Source organism: Ochotona curzoniae, unplaced genomic scaffold (genome assembly GCF_017591425.1).
Source record: "Ochotona curzoniae isolate NIBS_2020 unplaced genomic scaffold, NIBS_Ocur_1.0 scaffold_2683, whole genome shotgun sequence".
Lineage (NCBI taxonomy): Eukaryota > Metazoa > Chordata > Mammalia > Lagomorpha > Ochotonidae > Ochotona > Ochotona curzoniae.
This window is the reverse complement of record NW_024467100.1, coordinates 5,401,310-5,419,181: the sequence shown is the minus strand read 5'-3', so window position 1 is coordinate 5,419,181 and position 17,872 is coordinate 5,401,310. Positions and strand designations below refer to the sequence as shown.

The 17,872-nt window shown below is 40.2% G+C and overlaps 1 protein-coding gene across 1 annotated transcript in view; it reads left to right on the top strand.

Annotated features, from left to right (window-relative positions):
• ATF6 (activating transcription factor 6) overlaps positions 1-17,872 on the top strand; it is a 180,196-nt gene that overhangs the window by 55,150 nt on the left and 107,174 nt on the right. The window contains exons 9-10 of the mRNA XM_041003267.1: positions 15,888-16,073; positions 16,916-17,007. Of these exons, the coding sequence (XP_040859201.1) occupies positions 15,888-16,073; positions 16,916-17,007 (278 nt within the window). The remainder of the gene's footprint in view (positions 1-15,887; positions 16,074-16,915; positions 17,008-17,872) is intronic.

Genomic DNA, 17,872 nt, shown 5'->3' with positions numbered 1-17,872 from the left:
AACGTGTTACATGCCAGACACTTTTTCTGTAAGGGCTTCCTAACAGCCCTTCGAGGCAACTAGACCTAATGAGTAGAGGAAGGAGCAGACTGAGGGACTTTAAAGGAGTGTGAAGTATATTTTTATTCTTGGGTTGTGTTTTTTTCTGTTTCTGCAGTGATTAAATAAAATGTTATGATTTCTTGTTACTGTTATTTAGTTTTGGGTTTTTTTTTTTTAATTTAAGCACAAACAGTAAGAAATTTTAATTTCGATTGCATAGTTTATCAGAGCAGCTGTGAAGTATATTGTTGATGGAATTTAGACTTTTAACTCTGTTTATTCATAGCTACAGATTTTTTTTTACTGAAACTTACATTTATATGGTGTATTATAGCTTCATGCCTTTTGCCTACTTGATCATCAGAATCATTTGACATATTGTAATTGATTTATGATTCAAGCCTAGGTTTTCATCTAATGCTCTTGTCACTATTCTTCATTCATTAAAGGGCTTTTTTGTTTTCTTTCTTTTTTCCTCCCTCTCTTCTTTCCTGCCTTTCTTCCTCTCTCCCTCCTGCTGGCCTATCTCTTCCTTAAAGATTTACTAATTTATTTGAAAAGCAGAGTTAGAGAGAGAGAGAGAGAGAGAGAGAGAGAAAGAGAAATAGAGAAAAAGAAGGCGAGAGAGAGAAATCTTCTCTCTGTTGGTTTACCCCCCAAATAGTTCTGGGCCAGGCCAAAGCCAGGATCCAGAAGCTCCTTCAAGTCTGCCACTTGTGTACAAGGGGTCAAGGCGTCCAGGCACTGGGATCATCTCATGTTGCTTTTACAGGTGCATTAGCAGGGAGCTGGGTCAGAAGTGGTGCAACCAGGACTCCAGCCTGCTTTCATCAAGGAATGCAGCCATCACAGGTGGCAGCTTTATGCGCTAGGCCACAATGCTGGTCCACTTTAATGTTTTCAGAGTAGTCCTGATACAGTACAAACTTCACACTGAAATTATTTCTCCCTTTGTAAATATATTCTTTTTATAAATATTAAGATATTCTTGGTCCTGGTGTTTTGACTTAGCAGGTAAAGCTACTGCCTGCAATGGTGACACTTCATACAGACTTTGGTTTCAGTCCTGGCTGCTCCACTTCCAGTTCAGCTGCCTACTAATATACCTGGGAAAAGCAGTGGAAGATGGCCCGAGTGCTTGGGCCCCTGCATCTATATGGGAGATGCAGACGAGACTCCTGGCTTCAGCCTGGCTGAACTCCAGCCATTGCAACCATTTGGGGCATGAACTAGCAGGTGGAAAATCTTCCCCCTCCCAACCTCCTGCTCTGTCTGTCTCTTTTTCTATGTGTGTCCCTCCCTCTCTTTCTCTCTGCTTTTTAAATAATAATATAAATCTTAAAAAATTTAGGGTAGTCTTAAGATTTAAGGTAGTGAGTTCTCTTTGTAACACTTTCAAGTAAAGCTAAGATAGTGAATAATTTTAAGTCATGAGGGAGTTTTATGAAGATCGGCCATATTTGCATGATTCGGTTATGTCAAATAAAACTTAAAGCAAAGTTAATTGAACCCATATTTTATGGTGCAGGGTCATTATTGGTTGCATAGTAATTAAGTACATCTGCTTAACATCAGTTCTAAGACCATTTTGCTTTTGGAGTGGACAAGACCTTTAGATGACTGTGGGGGTGTCTTTAAAGATTGTTGTCTACAGTCTACAGTTAGAAATGTATTTCACATCTGTCTCTTATAAAACTAGCTCATGGAATAGTAAATCCTTATTACATGGAAATCATCCTGTTTCTTTTTTTCTGTCCTATGCTTTTCTGTAAAAATTTTAAAGACTAGTGATCCACTGAATTGATTCTGGAAGCTGCTATTTGGTGTGTTAATTTTCAAAAACACTATTCTGATTTAACTTCCTCTCTTTATGAATGTTTAAGCAGGGATATGAACCAGTGTTCATATGGAATTGTGGTACATGCAAAAATGAAGATTTAGCCACTAGGCTATTACATGAGGCCTGAGGTGACCCTTTTTAATTCACTAGATTAGCAAAGATGAACAAATCATTCCACATGATGTATGATAAAGCATCTTTGTTATAAATTGGGATAATTACTCAGTTTGGTTATATCATTACAACTGAAAATGGATATAAAATATAACCTATGAAACCCTCTCTCAGGGATCTTCTGCATTTACATGTACAAAAAAAGTTAGAAAAAATGACACATATAAAGAAATTGGAAACTCATATATTATTGATAAAAATATGAAAAGGTACACCTTCTTTGACACAGGCAGCTGACTGAAATATTAAGTATAGCATTAACATCCAGAAATTTCAGTTTTAGAAATATATTTAAGAAAAATGAATGTGTAAACAGACCCCAAAGAAGCATTTTTCTAAGATCTTCCAACTCATTGCAGTGCTGAGAAAAGAATTAAGAACATCTAGAGTCCAGTGTTGTATTGTCATTTAAAATATAAATTATTAGATTCCCTGATGGGGGGTGGGATTTTAAGGGGGGGAATCCCAGCCAATATAAAAATGTAGCACATAATGCAAAATTTAAAATAAAAATATTAAAAATATATCTAAGTTATTAGATTCCAAGACCGTCAGTGGGTGTTTGAAACTGCAGAATGCCAAATCTTATGTGCAATGTATAAATTAATTGAATGTTGATTTACTTACATACCTTGGTAAAGTTTAATTTCTAAATTAGGCACAGTAAGAAATAGCAATGACTATAAGTTGAAGAATTCTAGCAATATACTATAATAAAATCACCAGCGCCAGCACGTGGGACCATTAAGTAAATAAGGATTCCTTGAACATAAGCACTACTGGAGCACTTGCTGTGAAAATCAGGATGGCTGCTGAGTGACCAACGAGGGTAACACATAGTATGGGAGTGCCGGACTAAAGGATGTAACTGAAACTGGAAAATAAAACAGTGGATAAGGGAGACCCTACCGCCCTTTTGTACGTCTGTACCAACTGTTTCTGGGGATACGTGAAGCAGCACAGTCGTTAGTAGACAGGTAGAGAGATGCCTAGAGGGCTCTTGGAAGCTGCATGTGTACAAAGTTCAGATCCTACCTATAAGAGGTTGTGCCCTGGTGTAGCTTTCCTTTTTCTTTTTTTTTTTTTCCCCCTCCAAATCAATGTTTATTTTTGGAGCCTGAGATTTTGAGTTTTTTTTTGTGGTTGTTGCTTAAAGACAACACATACGTGTATGTGCTTACAGAGCTAACTGAATGCAGATTTTAAAAATCAGATGAAAATTAAGATTTCAATTTAAATGTATACACGTGATTTCTAAAAAAAGATGCGTCTAGAAATACATCAGTTTAAAATTGCTTAAGTTGGAAAAACTAAACCTGTAACTCAAGAAAATGCTTTAACAAACAGTGAAAAAGAAACAAAGCTAAATAATTTAACATTTACAAAAAGCATTATATTCACTTGCCAGTAATATGGCACAATTTATATTTATCGTAATTTTAAATGAAAGAATTTTGTATTATTTAGGAATGTCACATTTTTCAGAATATAAAGATGATAATAGGTTTCCATCATATTTTGAATTTGCGCAGTTTGGCCTGTTTCATTTTGTCAGTCTTTATTGCAGTTGCTTCATCAGTAACATTCCAGGTCAGCTTATAAAGGAGTTGGGGTAGTTCTCCAACAGGACACAGTCATGAAAATTAACAGGGGAAGGGACTAGAGCTAGGAATGAAACTTAAGAGACTGCATAGCCAAATACAGGTGTAGCTTTCCTAAGAGCAGCTTTCCCCTCTCTGTGGCCTGTTCTTTCTTCCTCCGGCTGAGATTGGATTAGGACAGCCAAGACACAATCCAGCAGGGATTTATCTATTCTTTCTTGTTAACTAAATTCTACTACATATTGGAAGATGGTCTTCATTTAAAAAGAAAAAAGGAAACAGTTTGCAGGATGAAGATTATTATCAAGGAAATGGTTCAGGTTGCCAATAATGAAGCTGCTTTATTTAATTTTTGGTGAATAACTGGTTATATAGCACACACAAAACTTACTAGAATAATGAGATTGAGGAGAGCAGAGGTGGTTTTAAATTAAATTTGGCCTTTTTTTGCTTTAAGCAATCTTATGAGGAAAAAAAATCAAATTAAAACATTCAATTTATTTAAATATATAAAATAGAATTACTACAAATTAAATTTGACAATTTTAGCTGTACCCATTTTTAAAGTATATTTATTTATTTTGAAAGACAGAGAGAAAGAGAGAGAAACAGGGATCTGCTGGGTTGGTTCATGCCTCCAAATGTCCTTAATGGCCGGATCTGTGCCAGGCTGAAACCAGGAGCCAGAAACCTTCCCCAGGGATTCCACATGGGTGGCAGCGACTCAGGTCATTATCACCTGCTGTGTTCCATAGTACACATTAACAGGAAGCTAGAATCAGAGGAAGAGCTGGTCCTTGGATCTAGGCACTGTGATGCTGATGGTGGGTTCCTTGAAAAATTACCCCCATACACATTTTTTTAAGAATGTATCTATACATTTGTTTATGCTAAAAAATGTATTATGCAACTTTAAAGAAAGTTGCAAGATTTAGTTGTTCAATGTATTTCAAGTTTATTTGAAAGTTTTTAAATTTTATTTTTTGGTATGACTCAATGAAGAGATTTGTCAATGAGTTTCTGTTTCATCTATTAATGTTGTGAATTAGAACTGATGCACTTGAAAATCATGTTGAGAGCCAGTGATTATTGTGTGAGTCATTCATAGCTTATCAATACTTGATCTGATTTAAGTTTCAATGAAATGTTGGAATGTATTACAGTTATTTTATTTATTTGAAATGTTGAATTATGGTGAGAGGGAGAAACGAGAGGAAGAGAGAGAGAGCTTATTTTTGCCGATTCGTTTTCCTAGTGACTGCTACAGTTACAGATGGAACAGGCCATAGCCAGGAGTTTGGGAATCCATCTGGGTCTCCTAGCTAGGTGCAGGGGCCAGGCATCTGGTCCACCTTCTGCTGCTTTCCCAGGCACCTTAACAGAATGCTGGATCAGAAGTGGAGCAGCTGGTGCCTGAACCAACACTCATATAGGATGTTGGTATTGTAGTCTGTGGCTTAACCAACATGCCACAATGTTGGTGCTAAGGAATGTATTTTGTAGCATAAAACACCCCATTTTAAAATTAAGTTATAGCCTTTCAGTACTTTGATGCTCATTTCTTAGCAACATGATAGATGTTTGTAAACATCTCATCATGTTATCTTACAGTGTTTATCAATCAATAATGCTATTTTTAAAAGATTTATTTGGGGCCCAGCACGATAGCGTAATCATTAAAGTCCTTGCCTTGAACGCTCCGGGATCCCATATGGGTGCCAGTTCTAATTCTGGCAGCTCCACTTCCCATCCAGCTCCCTGCTTGTGGCTTGGGAAAGCAGTTGAGGATGGCCCAAAGCCTTGGGACCCTGCACCCATGTGGGAGACCCGGAAAGAAGTTCCTGGTTTCGGATCGGCATAGCATCGGCCGTTGAGGCCACTTAGGGTGTGAATCGTTGGACGGAAGATCTTCCTCTCTGTCTCTTCTCCTCTCTGTAGATCTGCCTTTCCAAGAAAAGATTTATTTTTTTTTTATTGGAAAGGCAGAATTATAGAGAGAGAGAGAGAAAGAAAGACAGGAGAGATTTTCCATCTGCTGGTTCTCTCCTTAAATGACAGCAATGGCTGAAGATGAACAGGTCCATAGCCAGAAAGCAGGATCTTCTTCCATGTGTCCTACATGGTGCAGGGATCCAAGACTTGAACCTTCCTGCTTTCCCAGGCTATTAGCAGGAAGCTAGAATGGAAGTGGAGCCACTGAAACTGGAACTGGTGCCCATATGGGATGCTGTTGCCGCAGGTAGAGCCTTAGCTTGCTTTGCCAAGGTGCCAGCCCTGATTTTTTTTTTCTTCCAATAATTTGTTTATCTATTTGAAAGGCAAAGCGATAGAAAAGAGACAGAGATCTTCCATTCACAGACTGCTGTGGTAGCTGTGAAGCAAAGAGCCTAATTCTCCTTTTGAGTCTTCTGTGTGGGTGGTGGGGGCCCAAACACTTGGGCCATCTTCTGCTGCTGCCTTCCTGGTTGCATCATCAGAAACTGAATTGAAAGTAGAGCAACTATTCCCATATGGGATGCAGTTTATGGGATGCAGGCAGCAGTTTAGCTCTCTGTGCCACAGTGCCTCCTCTCCTCCCCCTGCAGTAATGCTTTCAAAATAAAATAAGAAATGTGAACAGCTTAGGAGCTTTGATTCCTAAATTGATCCAGGCCTCAAAGGAATTTGTCCATTTGTTAAAATTTCCTTTTACATAAATCTTTCTTATAGTCAAATAAATGTTTGTTTAATAACCAAAACACCACATTTTATAATGTAGTGGCACTTAGGGGAGAATCTTTTGCAGCTGTGGAATTTTTCTGTTTTTCTGTTTTTCTTTTTCCAAGGCAGAAAGCTTAGTTGTCTGAAGGCAGCATGATCACAGGCAGGAACTGGCCAGCTGTTTGCTTGTTTTAGCTTGTGTGAAATCACTGGCTATGCTGTAGCGAAGATGTGTCAATTGATTAATGGGCCAGCGTATTGAGTTTATATCTTCAGATTGCTAACATAGCAGATTAAGCTTCTGGATATGTTATTCCAGCATTCTGTTTTCAGATAGGCACATAATTAAAGTAACCTCAGAGTTCAGTGAGGGTTAGAATACTATGCTGTGATTCAAAGCTGCCTATTCAGTTTTTAAAACAAGTGTCAAGGGCCTGGCGCGATGGCCTAGTGGCTAAATTTTTGCCTTGCATGCACTGGGATCCTGTATGGGTACAGGTTTGTGTCCTGGCTGTTCCACTTCCCATCCAGTTCCCTGCTTGTGGCCTGAGAAAGCAGTAGAGGATGGCCCAAAGCCTTGGGACCCTGCACCCACACTGGAGACCTGGAGGAAGCTCCTGGCTGCTGACTTTGGATTGGTTCAGATCCAACCATTGCAGCCACTTGGGGAGTAAAACAGCAGATGCAAGATCTTTCTCTCTGTCTCTCCTGTCTGCTTTATCTAAGGTTAGTCTGCCTTTCCAATTTTTAAAAATAATAGTATGGGATTGCTGTATAACTACTACTGAGCTTTGAGTCAAGTCAACTGATTTGAGTTCTAGTCTTGGCCCTTCTACTGTCTAACAGTGAATCCGATGTTTTATTTATGTGTTCACTTATTTTGAAAGAACCCACGATACAAGGTAAGGGAGAGAGAAAGTTCTTTGACCTGCTAATTTGTTCTTCAGATGCCAACAAATGCTAGGGGTGGTCCAGGCTGGAGCCTTGAGCTGGGAACCAAGGACTCCATCATGGGTAGCAGGAACCCCAGTGCTTGGAACATCGTCTGCTGCCTGTTGTGCACATTGACAGTGAGCTGGATTGAAAGTGGAGGCAGATCTTGATTCTTGGTGCTCTGATAGGGAATACAGACACCCCAAGTGCTAGCTTAATGTGTTATATCACAACATCTGCCCCAAATGTAAGGTTTATTTTAAATGATTTAAATAAGAGATTAGTTACATATATTATAAAACATCAAGATAATCAAGATATTATGCTATTATTCTCACTGCAGGTCAAAGATTATGATATATGTGCCACATGGAAGAAGATTCTGGTTTCTAGTTAATAAAATTCAGGTTGCAATCCTTTTCCTCTAGGAAAATATCTGTGATAAAGCACTACATGGTGAACATGTGTGTTTAGTCTAAAAGTTGTATGGGAGTACATCCAAAAGTTTGTGAAAAAAGAAATTAACAGATGTTGTTTTGATGCAAAAATATTTCTTATCCATACATGATTTTTCCTTACCTTTTTGACGATCCCTTATTATGGACACATGCATTTTGCCTAAGAAGTATAGAATAATTTAAATATTCTGTGTTGAAATAGTTGAAGATAACTTGTTGAGATTTAAAACTGGAGCTATGGATTTGGTGATTCATGTGAGTTTCATTTATTTTTAGTGTCTTTCTTGTTAGTATTGAATATTTTCAAAACTGTCATAATGTATTTTTTTCTGCGGGAAGAAGTGAATATTTGACCACAGGTGGTTTTCATATTTTTTTGTATGAGGTGTGTGGATTGACAGCCTGTGAAACTTTAATACCGTATAATATGCAGGTGCTTTTATTGTTTATAGAAATGCCTAATCCTTGTTTGAAACATATTAAATGGTGTGCCATCTGTAAGCCTTCCCAGATTCCATAGATGAATTAGCTTTACAGTAAGATTGCCTTTTATCTAACTTTTTGTGTAAACTCTTCCATCTGGGAACTTTCTCTTTTATGTGCTTGGTCAGTGTACTCAGCACTCTACTCTTAAGTATTAATTATGGACAATGGCATTCTCAGTCACGATGAAGGACACAAAAAATAACAGTGGACTGGGTAAGTGACATTGTCCACAGAGTAGTTTAAAATGGGTGAGTAATCTGTCCACCCTGGCTCTGCTGTGTGTGCATGTTTATGTATTTAACATCACTGAAAAGTTGAGCAGTTAATTGTGCAGAAAATTTTTATAGATGATGGTTATGTAAGGGAACTTCAAAACCTTTGTAAAAATGGAATTAAAAGACTTTTGTTTTGTGCAAGAAAGTTGAAATCCATACATAGTTTTTCTTTTTTGGTATTATTAAAAATTTATTTGAAAAAGTAACAGACAAAATGAGAGACAGAGAATCTTCCATTTACTGGTTCACTGCTCAAATGGCCCCGTTGGCTATCCAGAATGAACTCAGGATCCAGGAGCTTCATCTGGGTCCCTCATATGAGTGACGAGTGTCAAGCGCTTGGACCATTTTCTGCTGCTCTGATTAGGCAATTAGCAAGGAGCTGTATCACAAGTGATACAGCCAGGAAGTGAACCAGTGCCTATATGGGATGTCAGTAATGCAAGTGATAATTTACTCGCTATACAACAATGCAACCCCTAGTTTTTATAATTCATATTCTCCATGAACCTTTTTTTTAGTAATCTTACATAGATGATTAGGGTACAATGGGTCAAGGGCTACAGGAAAGTGGCAATACCATTGTTTCCACACTAATATCATCATTCCCTTCCCTGTTCTTGGGATAAGGGAAGAAACAAAGGGAGAAGCCCCACCCAACCTCTCACCCATCCCAGGTCCCTGATATGAGGCATGCTCCGAGGGTCCTGCTAAAGCACTTTTGATAGTTCAACAGGCCTGAGTTGCTGCCAATCTCACCGTTCCAAGCACGATGAAATTATTCAGAATCCACTGGCTGACATAGTCCCTTCATGGTTCAGGTTCTGAGATCAGCAGTTCAGTTGGAGGAATCTCCAAAGAAACTTCATCTGAGGTGATCCCAGACCTGATTCTTGTGTATGCTTGCCAGTACAGCGTCCAGCACTGTTCATCACCCCAATCAGCTTATGCATATGCTGGTTATTGCAATTGCTGGGTCAGTTCTGTTTCCAGCCCTGTCTTCCACATGAACCGATGGGTGTTGCAGTCCAGTAGAATCCTGCCCACTTCATACTTGGGCCTCACACAGATCAGTGGGAGCTACAGCCCAGTTGGGGTGAATGCCCTCTGCCCTGGTTCCCATTCTTGCCAGTATGTACAGCAGATTTGTTCAGTCTGTCCCACATCCCATTCAACTCTCATGTCAATGGGCAGTGAAGCCTAGTTCAACCCAACCAACCTACTATCCAGCCCACACAGATGTTGTTGGGTGCCTTTCTGTCTAGCCACCCGAGCCCCTGTCCTGGTTTTCGTGCTCTCCAGTGGGAGTAGTAACCAAAGAGGGAGGTGCCCACTATTTCCCTACTGGGCCACTCCCACTCCCTGATTATGCACTCTCCAGATGATTCTGGAGTTTTAACTGGACAGATTTAGCCCCTAGTGCCAGCCTCTGCCAGCTGATGCTGCAGCAAAGCCCAACTAACCCTCACCCACTCTGATTTATGCTTGCACCAGTCGGGAACAGTCAACCCAACCTGACATTTCCCTGATCTAGCTCACATGAGGCTCACAGGAGTTGTAGCTCTGCCTGGTCTGATCTGCCCCCATCCCAACTCATGCTCTCCAGTGGGAGTAGTTGTCCAGCAGGGGAGCACACATTCCCCTTGCTGGCTTTGCCCACTTCTTCCCTGTTTCTCACCTATAGTGTTTGGGCGCTTCGGCCACATCTGGTATGGCTCACCTCACTTTGGCATTCTATAATGTGCATTGGTTTGTATTGCGACTGAACCTCTATTCTGGTGCTCTGACTTGCCAGCAGGTAATGTGAATTGGTTCAGCCTGGTCTGCTCCCCACCTATGCCAAATGTATGCTGGTGGGTATTTTTCTCTGGCCTGGTGTGGGTTGCTCCCTATCATGATTTTTGTGTTCACCTGCAGGGACTGTGTCCTGACAGAGGAGTTTCCCAAGCTCCTCCATCAGAACCTCTCCCTGTGCCAGAACTTGCGCATACTGGTGGTTCCATGGGTCAGCCCTCATTGCTGGCCTTCAGTCCATTCTGGTTCTTACTGTTGGGTGTTTCAGCCCAGCCAAAGCTTGTCCATACCCAGACACTGCTCACACATGGCTCAGTAGGGGCAGAGACCTATCCTACATCTACCCAGATTCTCCAGGGCACCTGATGCTGCTCGTGTCTAGCCCAGTTAGGTGCACACAGCCCCAGTCCACAGTTGTGCCAAGGGAGCTTGCAGCCATATCCAGACCAGAACACAGACCCCACTCTGGCCCCTGCACTCACTAGTGGGAACCCCAACCCAGCAAGGGTATACTCTCACAGCTCCCCAACCAAGCCTATTCCCAGCTCTAGATTATTTGCAAGCCAGTGGTTGCTCTGACCCAGTTGGCTTAGCCCCTCATCTGTCTCAGCCTTTGCCTTTGATGCTGTGGCCTAGTATCCCTGCCTCATGCAGACTAGTCTGTGTAAGAGCCTAGTTCGGCATGGCCTATGCTCCATCCTGAATTCTGTTCTTCCTTGTGAGTTGAGGTTTGCTTGGCCCTGCCTGATCTGCCCCCTTCCAATTGCAGCTTGGCCCACCCCAAATCCTATTTTAGGATGCACTTTCAGGTACTGCTGCCTTGACCTGCCCAGATTGTTGTTGGTTCCTTTACCTGTAAGTGATGGCAGGTTCCATGGTCACACCTAACTCAGCCCATCACCACCCCAGCTCGTGAGCTAACCAGCAGGGCTTCTATTTCCAAAGGGTTGGGCTCACACTTCCCCCACAGAATCTACCCCTGGACATGGTTCTCTCACATGCTGGTTAGTGTCTTGATCCTGCCAAATGTGACCCATCCTCTGTTTCACCACTCAGTCAGGTAGTGGTACCTAGCCCTGCCAGATAGGCCCCCATCCATAGCTTTTGTGTGGATTGGTGTGTGGCAGTCAGTGATGCTCTATGCTAACAGCCCATCTCAGGATTCCCATTTGGGCTGGTGAATCAGCCTGATCCAAATAGATTTTATGGACTCTTCCCTCCAAACCCTCAGGTCTCAGTCCCCATGCTTGCCAGAAAGTTCTGTGACCCCATTGCTGGGAATCACCCAGAATTCATCCCTCACCTACACTCACACTGGCCTTATCCATGGATGTCCCTAGGCAGCAATTACATATCCTGAAAACCCTAGAGCTCACTGCCAGGTGGCCAGCATGCAGAGCCTTGCACCCAAAGCCTAGGCCTCAGTCACTGCCCCTCAGCAGTGACTGGCCTGAGTCCCCAGCATTGGGTTTGACCTGGCTGGGGCACCCCCCCATATCCGCCACACTGCAGGGAGCTGCTTTTACCCCAATCCCATGGCCAAACCTCCATGATCTTTTTTAATGCAACGTTCTTATGAAGTTTCATTTGAAAAATCCTTGCAAACTTTTTTTTTTTTATGTTTCATGTTGTGTTCTTTTCCTTGTTCTGACTGGAAGTTTTTGATAGAATGAGTATTTAGTGCTGGGATATCACATGGTTGGCCTTGGAATAGCCTCTGTGTCTAGGACTTGTAGTATTAGGGTAAAAATTGTCCTATTTTGAAACAGATCAGCATGAAAACAGATTTTTTTTTTCTTTTATACAGTCTGCACTATTTAGTCTACAGCAGTTATTTGAAAGACAGCTTCATCAATTACAAAATTACTTGGTGGATAGCAGTTTTGTTGTCTGCCCAGGATTCCTTCTCTATGTTATTATAGTACAAACCAGTAGTGTGGCCACAGGCATGTCAACTGATAAATGTGCCAGGCATAATACTGTACTCTACCCCTGATCGATGAGTTTGTTGTCCAGCATGTGAAATAAGACTCTGGTAACTTGTATTCATATGGAAATCTTATACTTTCTGTATGCAGGTCAAAGTTAGCTTTGTATCACCCCCATTCTATAAAAGGAAAACCTCAAGCCTTATAAATTGCAACACACCTTATCTCCTGAGTTTTCCTTTATACCAAGTATGTATAGTCCTTTTAAAAATCTTGCATTTGTAATCCCCTTTTCTGCTTTTCTTCTTCCCTTAAATTCATTCTTTCCCAGAGCCAAGAATTTGGACTAAAGTCTAGCCAGACAAACTCCTTGTGTCAGAGAAGCTAGTACATAATATAGTACATACTGTAGCTTTCCAGTACCTTTGCTTTGGGTTGTATTAGTTCTCCCTCCTCAAGGTTGTCTTCAGTTTTATTGACTATTTGTGTTTTCAAAATTTCCCCATTTACACAGTCTTTCCTGGAGTTTGACTAGATTTATATTCAGCTCAAATCTCTTGCATATTTTCACTCAGGAAGTACACATTGCTAGGTTGCATGGCCATTACTTGGTCTCTGGGTTACAAATACTGTGATGACCATCTAGCTGTAATAGCTCTTTATTTGCCATCAGGACAGTCCTGCAAGTCATCCCCTTTGTCTTTACTGCTACCCATTGGTCAGCTCATTGACCCTGATCATGTTCCCTGAGCTTCTTGCAAGTGTTAGTCATTAGGTGCCAACCTCCAATCTCAGGATAATCCATGATTTGATAGAAAATAAGTGGTATAGCTGTTGACAGTTTCACTGAGATTGAGTTGTTTGCTGGACTGCTTTTTTGTTTGCTGCCACTAAAGTAACTTCCAGGTTCCTGGGGTCTCATTTTCCCCCAATATTGCATGGCTGAGGACTTTTTTTAAGCTCCCAGATAACCTTCTGTTTTTTTTCAGAGTACCAGCTAGTGTTAAATTGAAAAATTTACTTTTGTAATTATGTTAAAGATTTTGGAATTGGGTTAGCCATGGTTCTGTAGGTAAGCCCTGCCTACATGTGTGCTCAGAATCCAGAGGAAAAAAAGGTTTATATATAAAGAAAATGAAATTTGATGTGACCCTAAAGGCAAAGGTGAAAGTGATATAACCACCAGCATTTACAGATATAACCAGGTGCTGGAAGTGGCAAGGAACAGATTATTCCCCTGAGACTGGTTAGGGCACAGACCTCCCTATATTCTATTTTGAGGCCAGCAAGAATGATTTTGGATTTCCATCCTTCAAACAGTGACAGAATACACTTCTGTTTTTAGCCCAGTAAGTTTGTGTTCATTTCTGACAGTAAAAATAGGGAACCAAATTCTGTTGCTACTTAAATCTTGGATGAGATTGAAGTTACATGAAACAGATACACGAGCTCAGGGTGCTGGAAGTCAGAAGACTGACCAGATCTGGAAATCTTGACAGAAGTGCCACTAGGGTTAAGGATAGATGGATCAGATAGCTTCCTGATGCAGATTTAAATATTAATACATGGTGACTCCTTAACTACATCAGGAAAATGAGTTACGTAGAATTTAGAAACCATTTTAAGTCTAGATGGAGTGTGTGTGTTTTGCTTTTCCAATGGTTCTGGTCACCAATGCCTCAAATAAAGATCAAATAAAGATCAAATAAAGATAAAAGAATCATTTAACATTATTTACCAATCATGATATTGACTACCCCTTAGTAATATAGCAATTTTAGGAGTCTTTTACACAACATATTTAAGCCAGCAATTCAGATAACTGTGTATTTACATTGACCAATTTAATACTGTTATTTAGAGATTTTAATGGTTTTGATTTTTTTTTACTTACATCTCCCTCCAAAGAAATTGAACTAATGCTACAGCAATGACCTCTATAAGTTAGCTTAGAAAATATAATGGGTGAGAATAATTGGAGTTTGGAGGGATTTTAGAATTGGGTTAGTGGAGGAGATGGGGATAAACAAGATGGACATGTATAAAAACTATGGAGTAACCTAAAATTATAAGATTGGAGGACATGGCTTGAGTAGTTACAGAGTTATAGCAAAAGGCATGGTTAGGTAGGAGGTAGTCACATTATAGAAGCCTTCAAATAATGGTGGGTATCTAGGATGAATGAATGACTAGTATGTTTATGCAATGGAATGAGCAGATTAAGTTTTTAGGGGAAAGTTATTTTCAAAATGGTAGACAAGGTGAGATGGATGAGAGTTAAAAAAGGAGTCTATTATAGTAGTCTTGATGAGTTCGTAAGTGCTATAACTGGAAAAGTGGCATTGGGGATAAAGAGAAAGGAATAACTGAGACTCATTTTCATTGAAAAAAATTGATCACAGTAAAAAGTCAGTATGTTTAATGTGTGAATGAGGAATTGAGAGAGCAGAGTAGGTATAAGATGCTGCTAAAAGAAAAATACAAATCATAGTTAATGTTCTCTTCGTTTATATCCTGAGATAGTTACCATTAATAGAAAATGGGGAGAGGTTTTTTTTTTTTAAGGATTTATTTATTTTTTATTGGAGAGATTTATAGAGAGAGGGAGAGCAGAGAGAAAGATCTTCCATCTGCTGGTTCACTCCCCAAGTGGTCCCAATAACCAGGGCTGAGTTGATCCGAAGCCAGGAGCCAGAAGGCATAAGCCAGGAGCTTCCTACGGGTTTCTCCCACATCAGTGTAGGATCCCAAGGCTTTGGGCCATCCTCGACTGCTTTCCCAGGCCACAAGTAGGGAGCTGGATGGGAAGTGGAGCAGCCAGGACATGAACTGGCATCCATATGGTATCCTGGCACATGCAGGCGAAAGATTAGCTAGTTGAATCGTTGTGACAGGCCCAAGATGGGGAGGTTTTCGAAAGTCTAGATGGAGGAAGATAGCAAGGTATAATGTACACTTAGTGATTTTGAAATAGCAGTGACTACAAGAGGAAGTGACTTTGCAAATAATGGGATATATAGTTCTGTTCATGGTTGTTCAGTTAATTTGGGGTTAGGGTTGTAGATTAAAAGTATTTGTAAATCTGTACTTAATGATAATTTCCAAGGCATTCCAAAATTGAAAGTTTGAAGATTAATAAATAACCATTTAAAAAAACTCCAGAAGAAATTATTTAGCATACAGGTTTTCGAAAGTCCTAATATATGATTTTAATCTAGTTAGGTTGAGTAGCATTTTTTAAACTTTTCCTTGAAAGGATAAATAGCCTATGTTTTGAACAAAAATTGTTTAAAAATGTAGAAATCAGCATTTAAAAAAAATTACATATTTGAAAGGCAGTGGAACCAGAGAGAGAGAGAGAGAAAGAAAAAAAAGATCTTATATCAGCTGATTAATTCCCTAAATGGCTACAACAGCCAGGCCTGTACCAGACCAAAGCCAGGAGTCAGGAACTAACCATGTCTCCTATATGGGAGGCAAGGGCCCAAGCGCTTGTGCCTTCCTCCCACTGCTTTCTCAGGCACAGAAGCAGAGTGAACTGGATTGGAAGTGGAACAGTCAGGTGCTTTGATGTCAGAGGTCAACACTAGCCCTCAAACCATTAAATGCTCATCTATTTTCATCTGATTCTCAAAATCTTCTGTAACTTTTCTTAGATTGCTGTACTAAGGAGACAGCAACGCATGATAAAAAATCGAGAGTCAGCTTGTCAGTCTCGCAAGAAGAAAAAAGAATATATGCTGGGACTAGAGGCAAGGCTAAAGGCTGCACTTTCAGAGAACGAGCAACTGAAGAAAGAAAACGGAACCCTGAAGAGGCAGCTGGATGAAGTTGTTTCAGAGGTGAGTACAGGTGATAGAGCTGGGTTGAAATGGGGAAGGTATTTATTCTCATAAATAATATGAAGAACAAATGTATCTTAAATTTGGGAAACAGTAGTGCTAGAAAAATGATACTCTATTGAATCCTAAAATCTGCCATAAAAGTAGAGCATTTGAAAGAGGACCTTTTGAATTTTCTCTCACAGTCTCTGTAGAATTGTCTTCTCTTGTGTTCTTCCCCAGCTCATTACTTTAGTACCCTCCTTTCCGAGTAAACAGATCATAGTGAGTCTGTGACCAGCATATTGTTCTTTGTGCTCTGTTGCCACACTGGTCCCAGGAAGGCTGATTTCAGGCTATTCAGGAAATCTGCTGCTTTCAGGGTTTCCCACCCCTATGTGAACCTGAACTAGTTGGATGCCTGCTGAGTGGGGCTCCTCATACTGTTCTGTCTTGTCCCTGTGCACATGGGAATACTCATGGGAATACTCTGGAAACATACATGGCTCAAGTTCTTTGGGCAGCTACACATATACACACGCACAGACACAGAATCACTGAAATCTTTGGTTTTGGGTAAAAAGGCAACTGCAAGATTACAATGTTTCTTGTTTATTTATTTATTTATTTGTTTTAATTTCTCCTCCCTCTTCCATTTTTCTCCTCTTATGCTAGAAAAGGGAATATGGCAGGCTCTGCCTAGGCTTTTCAAATGTGCTTTTTCCTCACCTTTAAGTTTATTTTTTTTTTCTTAAGCAAAAAATACATTCATATAACTGGTGAAGAGAATTCATTTCTTGAGTGTTATTTTAGTGACATTGATGTGTAGTTTAATTGCACTTCAATATGGTCTTTTCCCTTAGAACCAGAGACTTAAAGTCCCGAGTCCAAAGCGAAGAGCCATCTGTGTGATGGTAGTGTTGGCGTTTGTGATACTGAACTATGGGCCCCTTAGGTAAGTGTGTAACCATTTATTATACTGAGCTGTAGACGCATGAGGTAAGTGAATACATAACTGCTTTAGATGCTGGCACCAACAATTTCTTGTTTTGTTATTCTTAGCTCTCATAAAAAGCTACAGAAAAATAAATTTGTTTTGAACCAAATCAGGATCTTAGATATGCAAAGAGTAATTAGGAGCTGTTCCCTTCAGAGACTTTATGATCCTGCTGGGAGGACAGACATGTAAAAGGATAAATGCAGTACAATATGATGCATGTGATAATGACAGCATGAACAAAATACTAAACAAGTATAAATGAGACTGTGCATTGCTTGAGGAGAAAATTTATGTCATTGGTAAGTACTTACAAAAATTTTTAAGAAGATTTATTTAATTATTTGAAAGAGTTACAGTGAGAAAGAGACAGAGACACAGAGAGATATCGTCCATCTGCTGCTTCATTCCTCCAATGTATGTAACAGCCAGAACTGGGGTGACCTGAAGCCAGGGGTCAGGAACTTCTTCCTAGTCTTCCACGTGGGTTCAGGGGCCCAAGGACTTGACCATGATCTGTTGCTTTTCCCAGCACCTTAGCAGGGAGCTGGATTAGAAGTGGAACTGGCAAGACTCAAACCAGGACCCACATGGGATGCTGGTGCTGCAAGATGGATGCTTTACCCATGGCCCCACAGCGCTAGTCCCTCAAAAATATTTCTTGTTGGATGAGTGATAATGAGAGTTAGCACAGAGGAATCTCTGTGATCCTCATTTGTCGGTTGGAAAGGAAGAGGAAACAGCATACTTAAAGGCATTTTTGTTTTTGTTCAGTTTTGAGTAAAATTTACTCCTGATGGTTGTTCGCTTGCTTGGAATAATT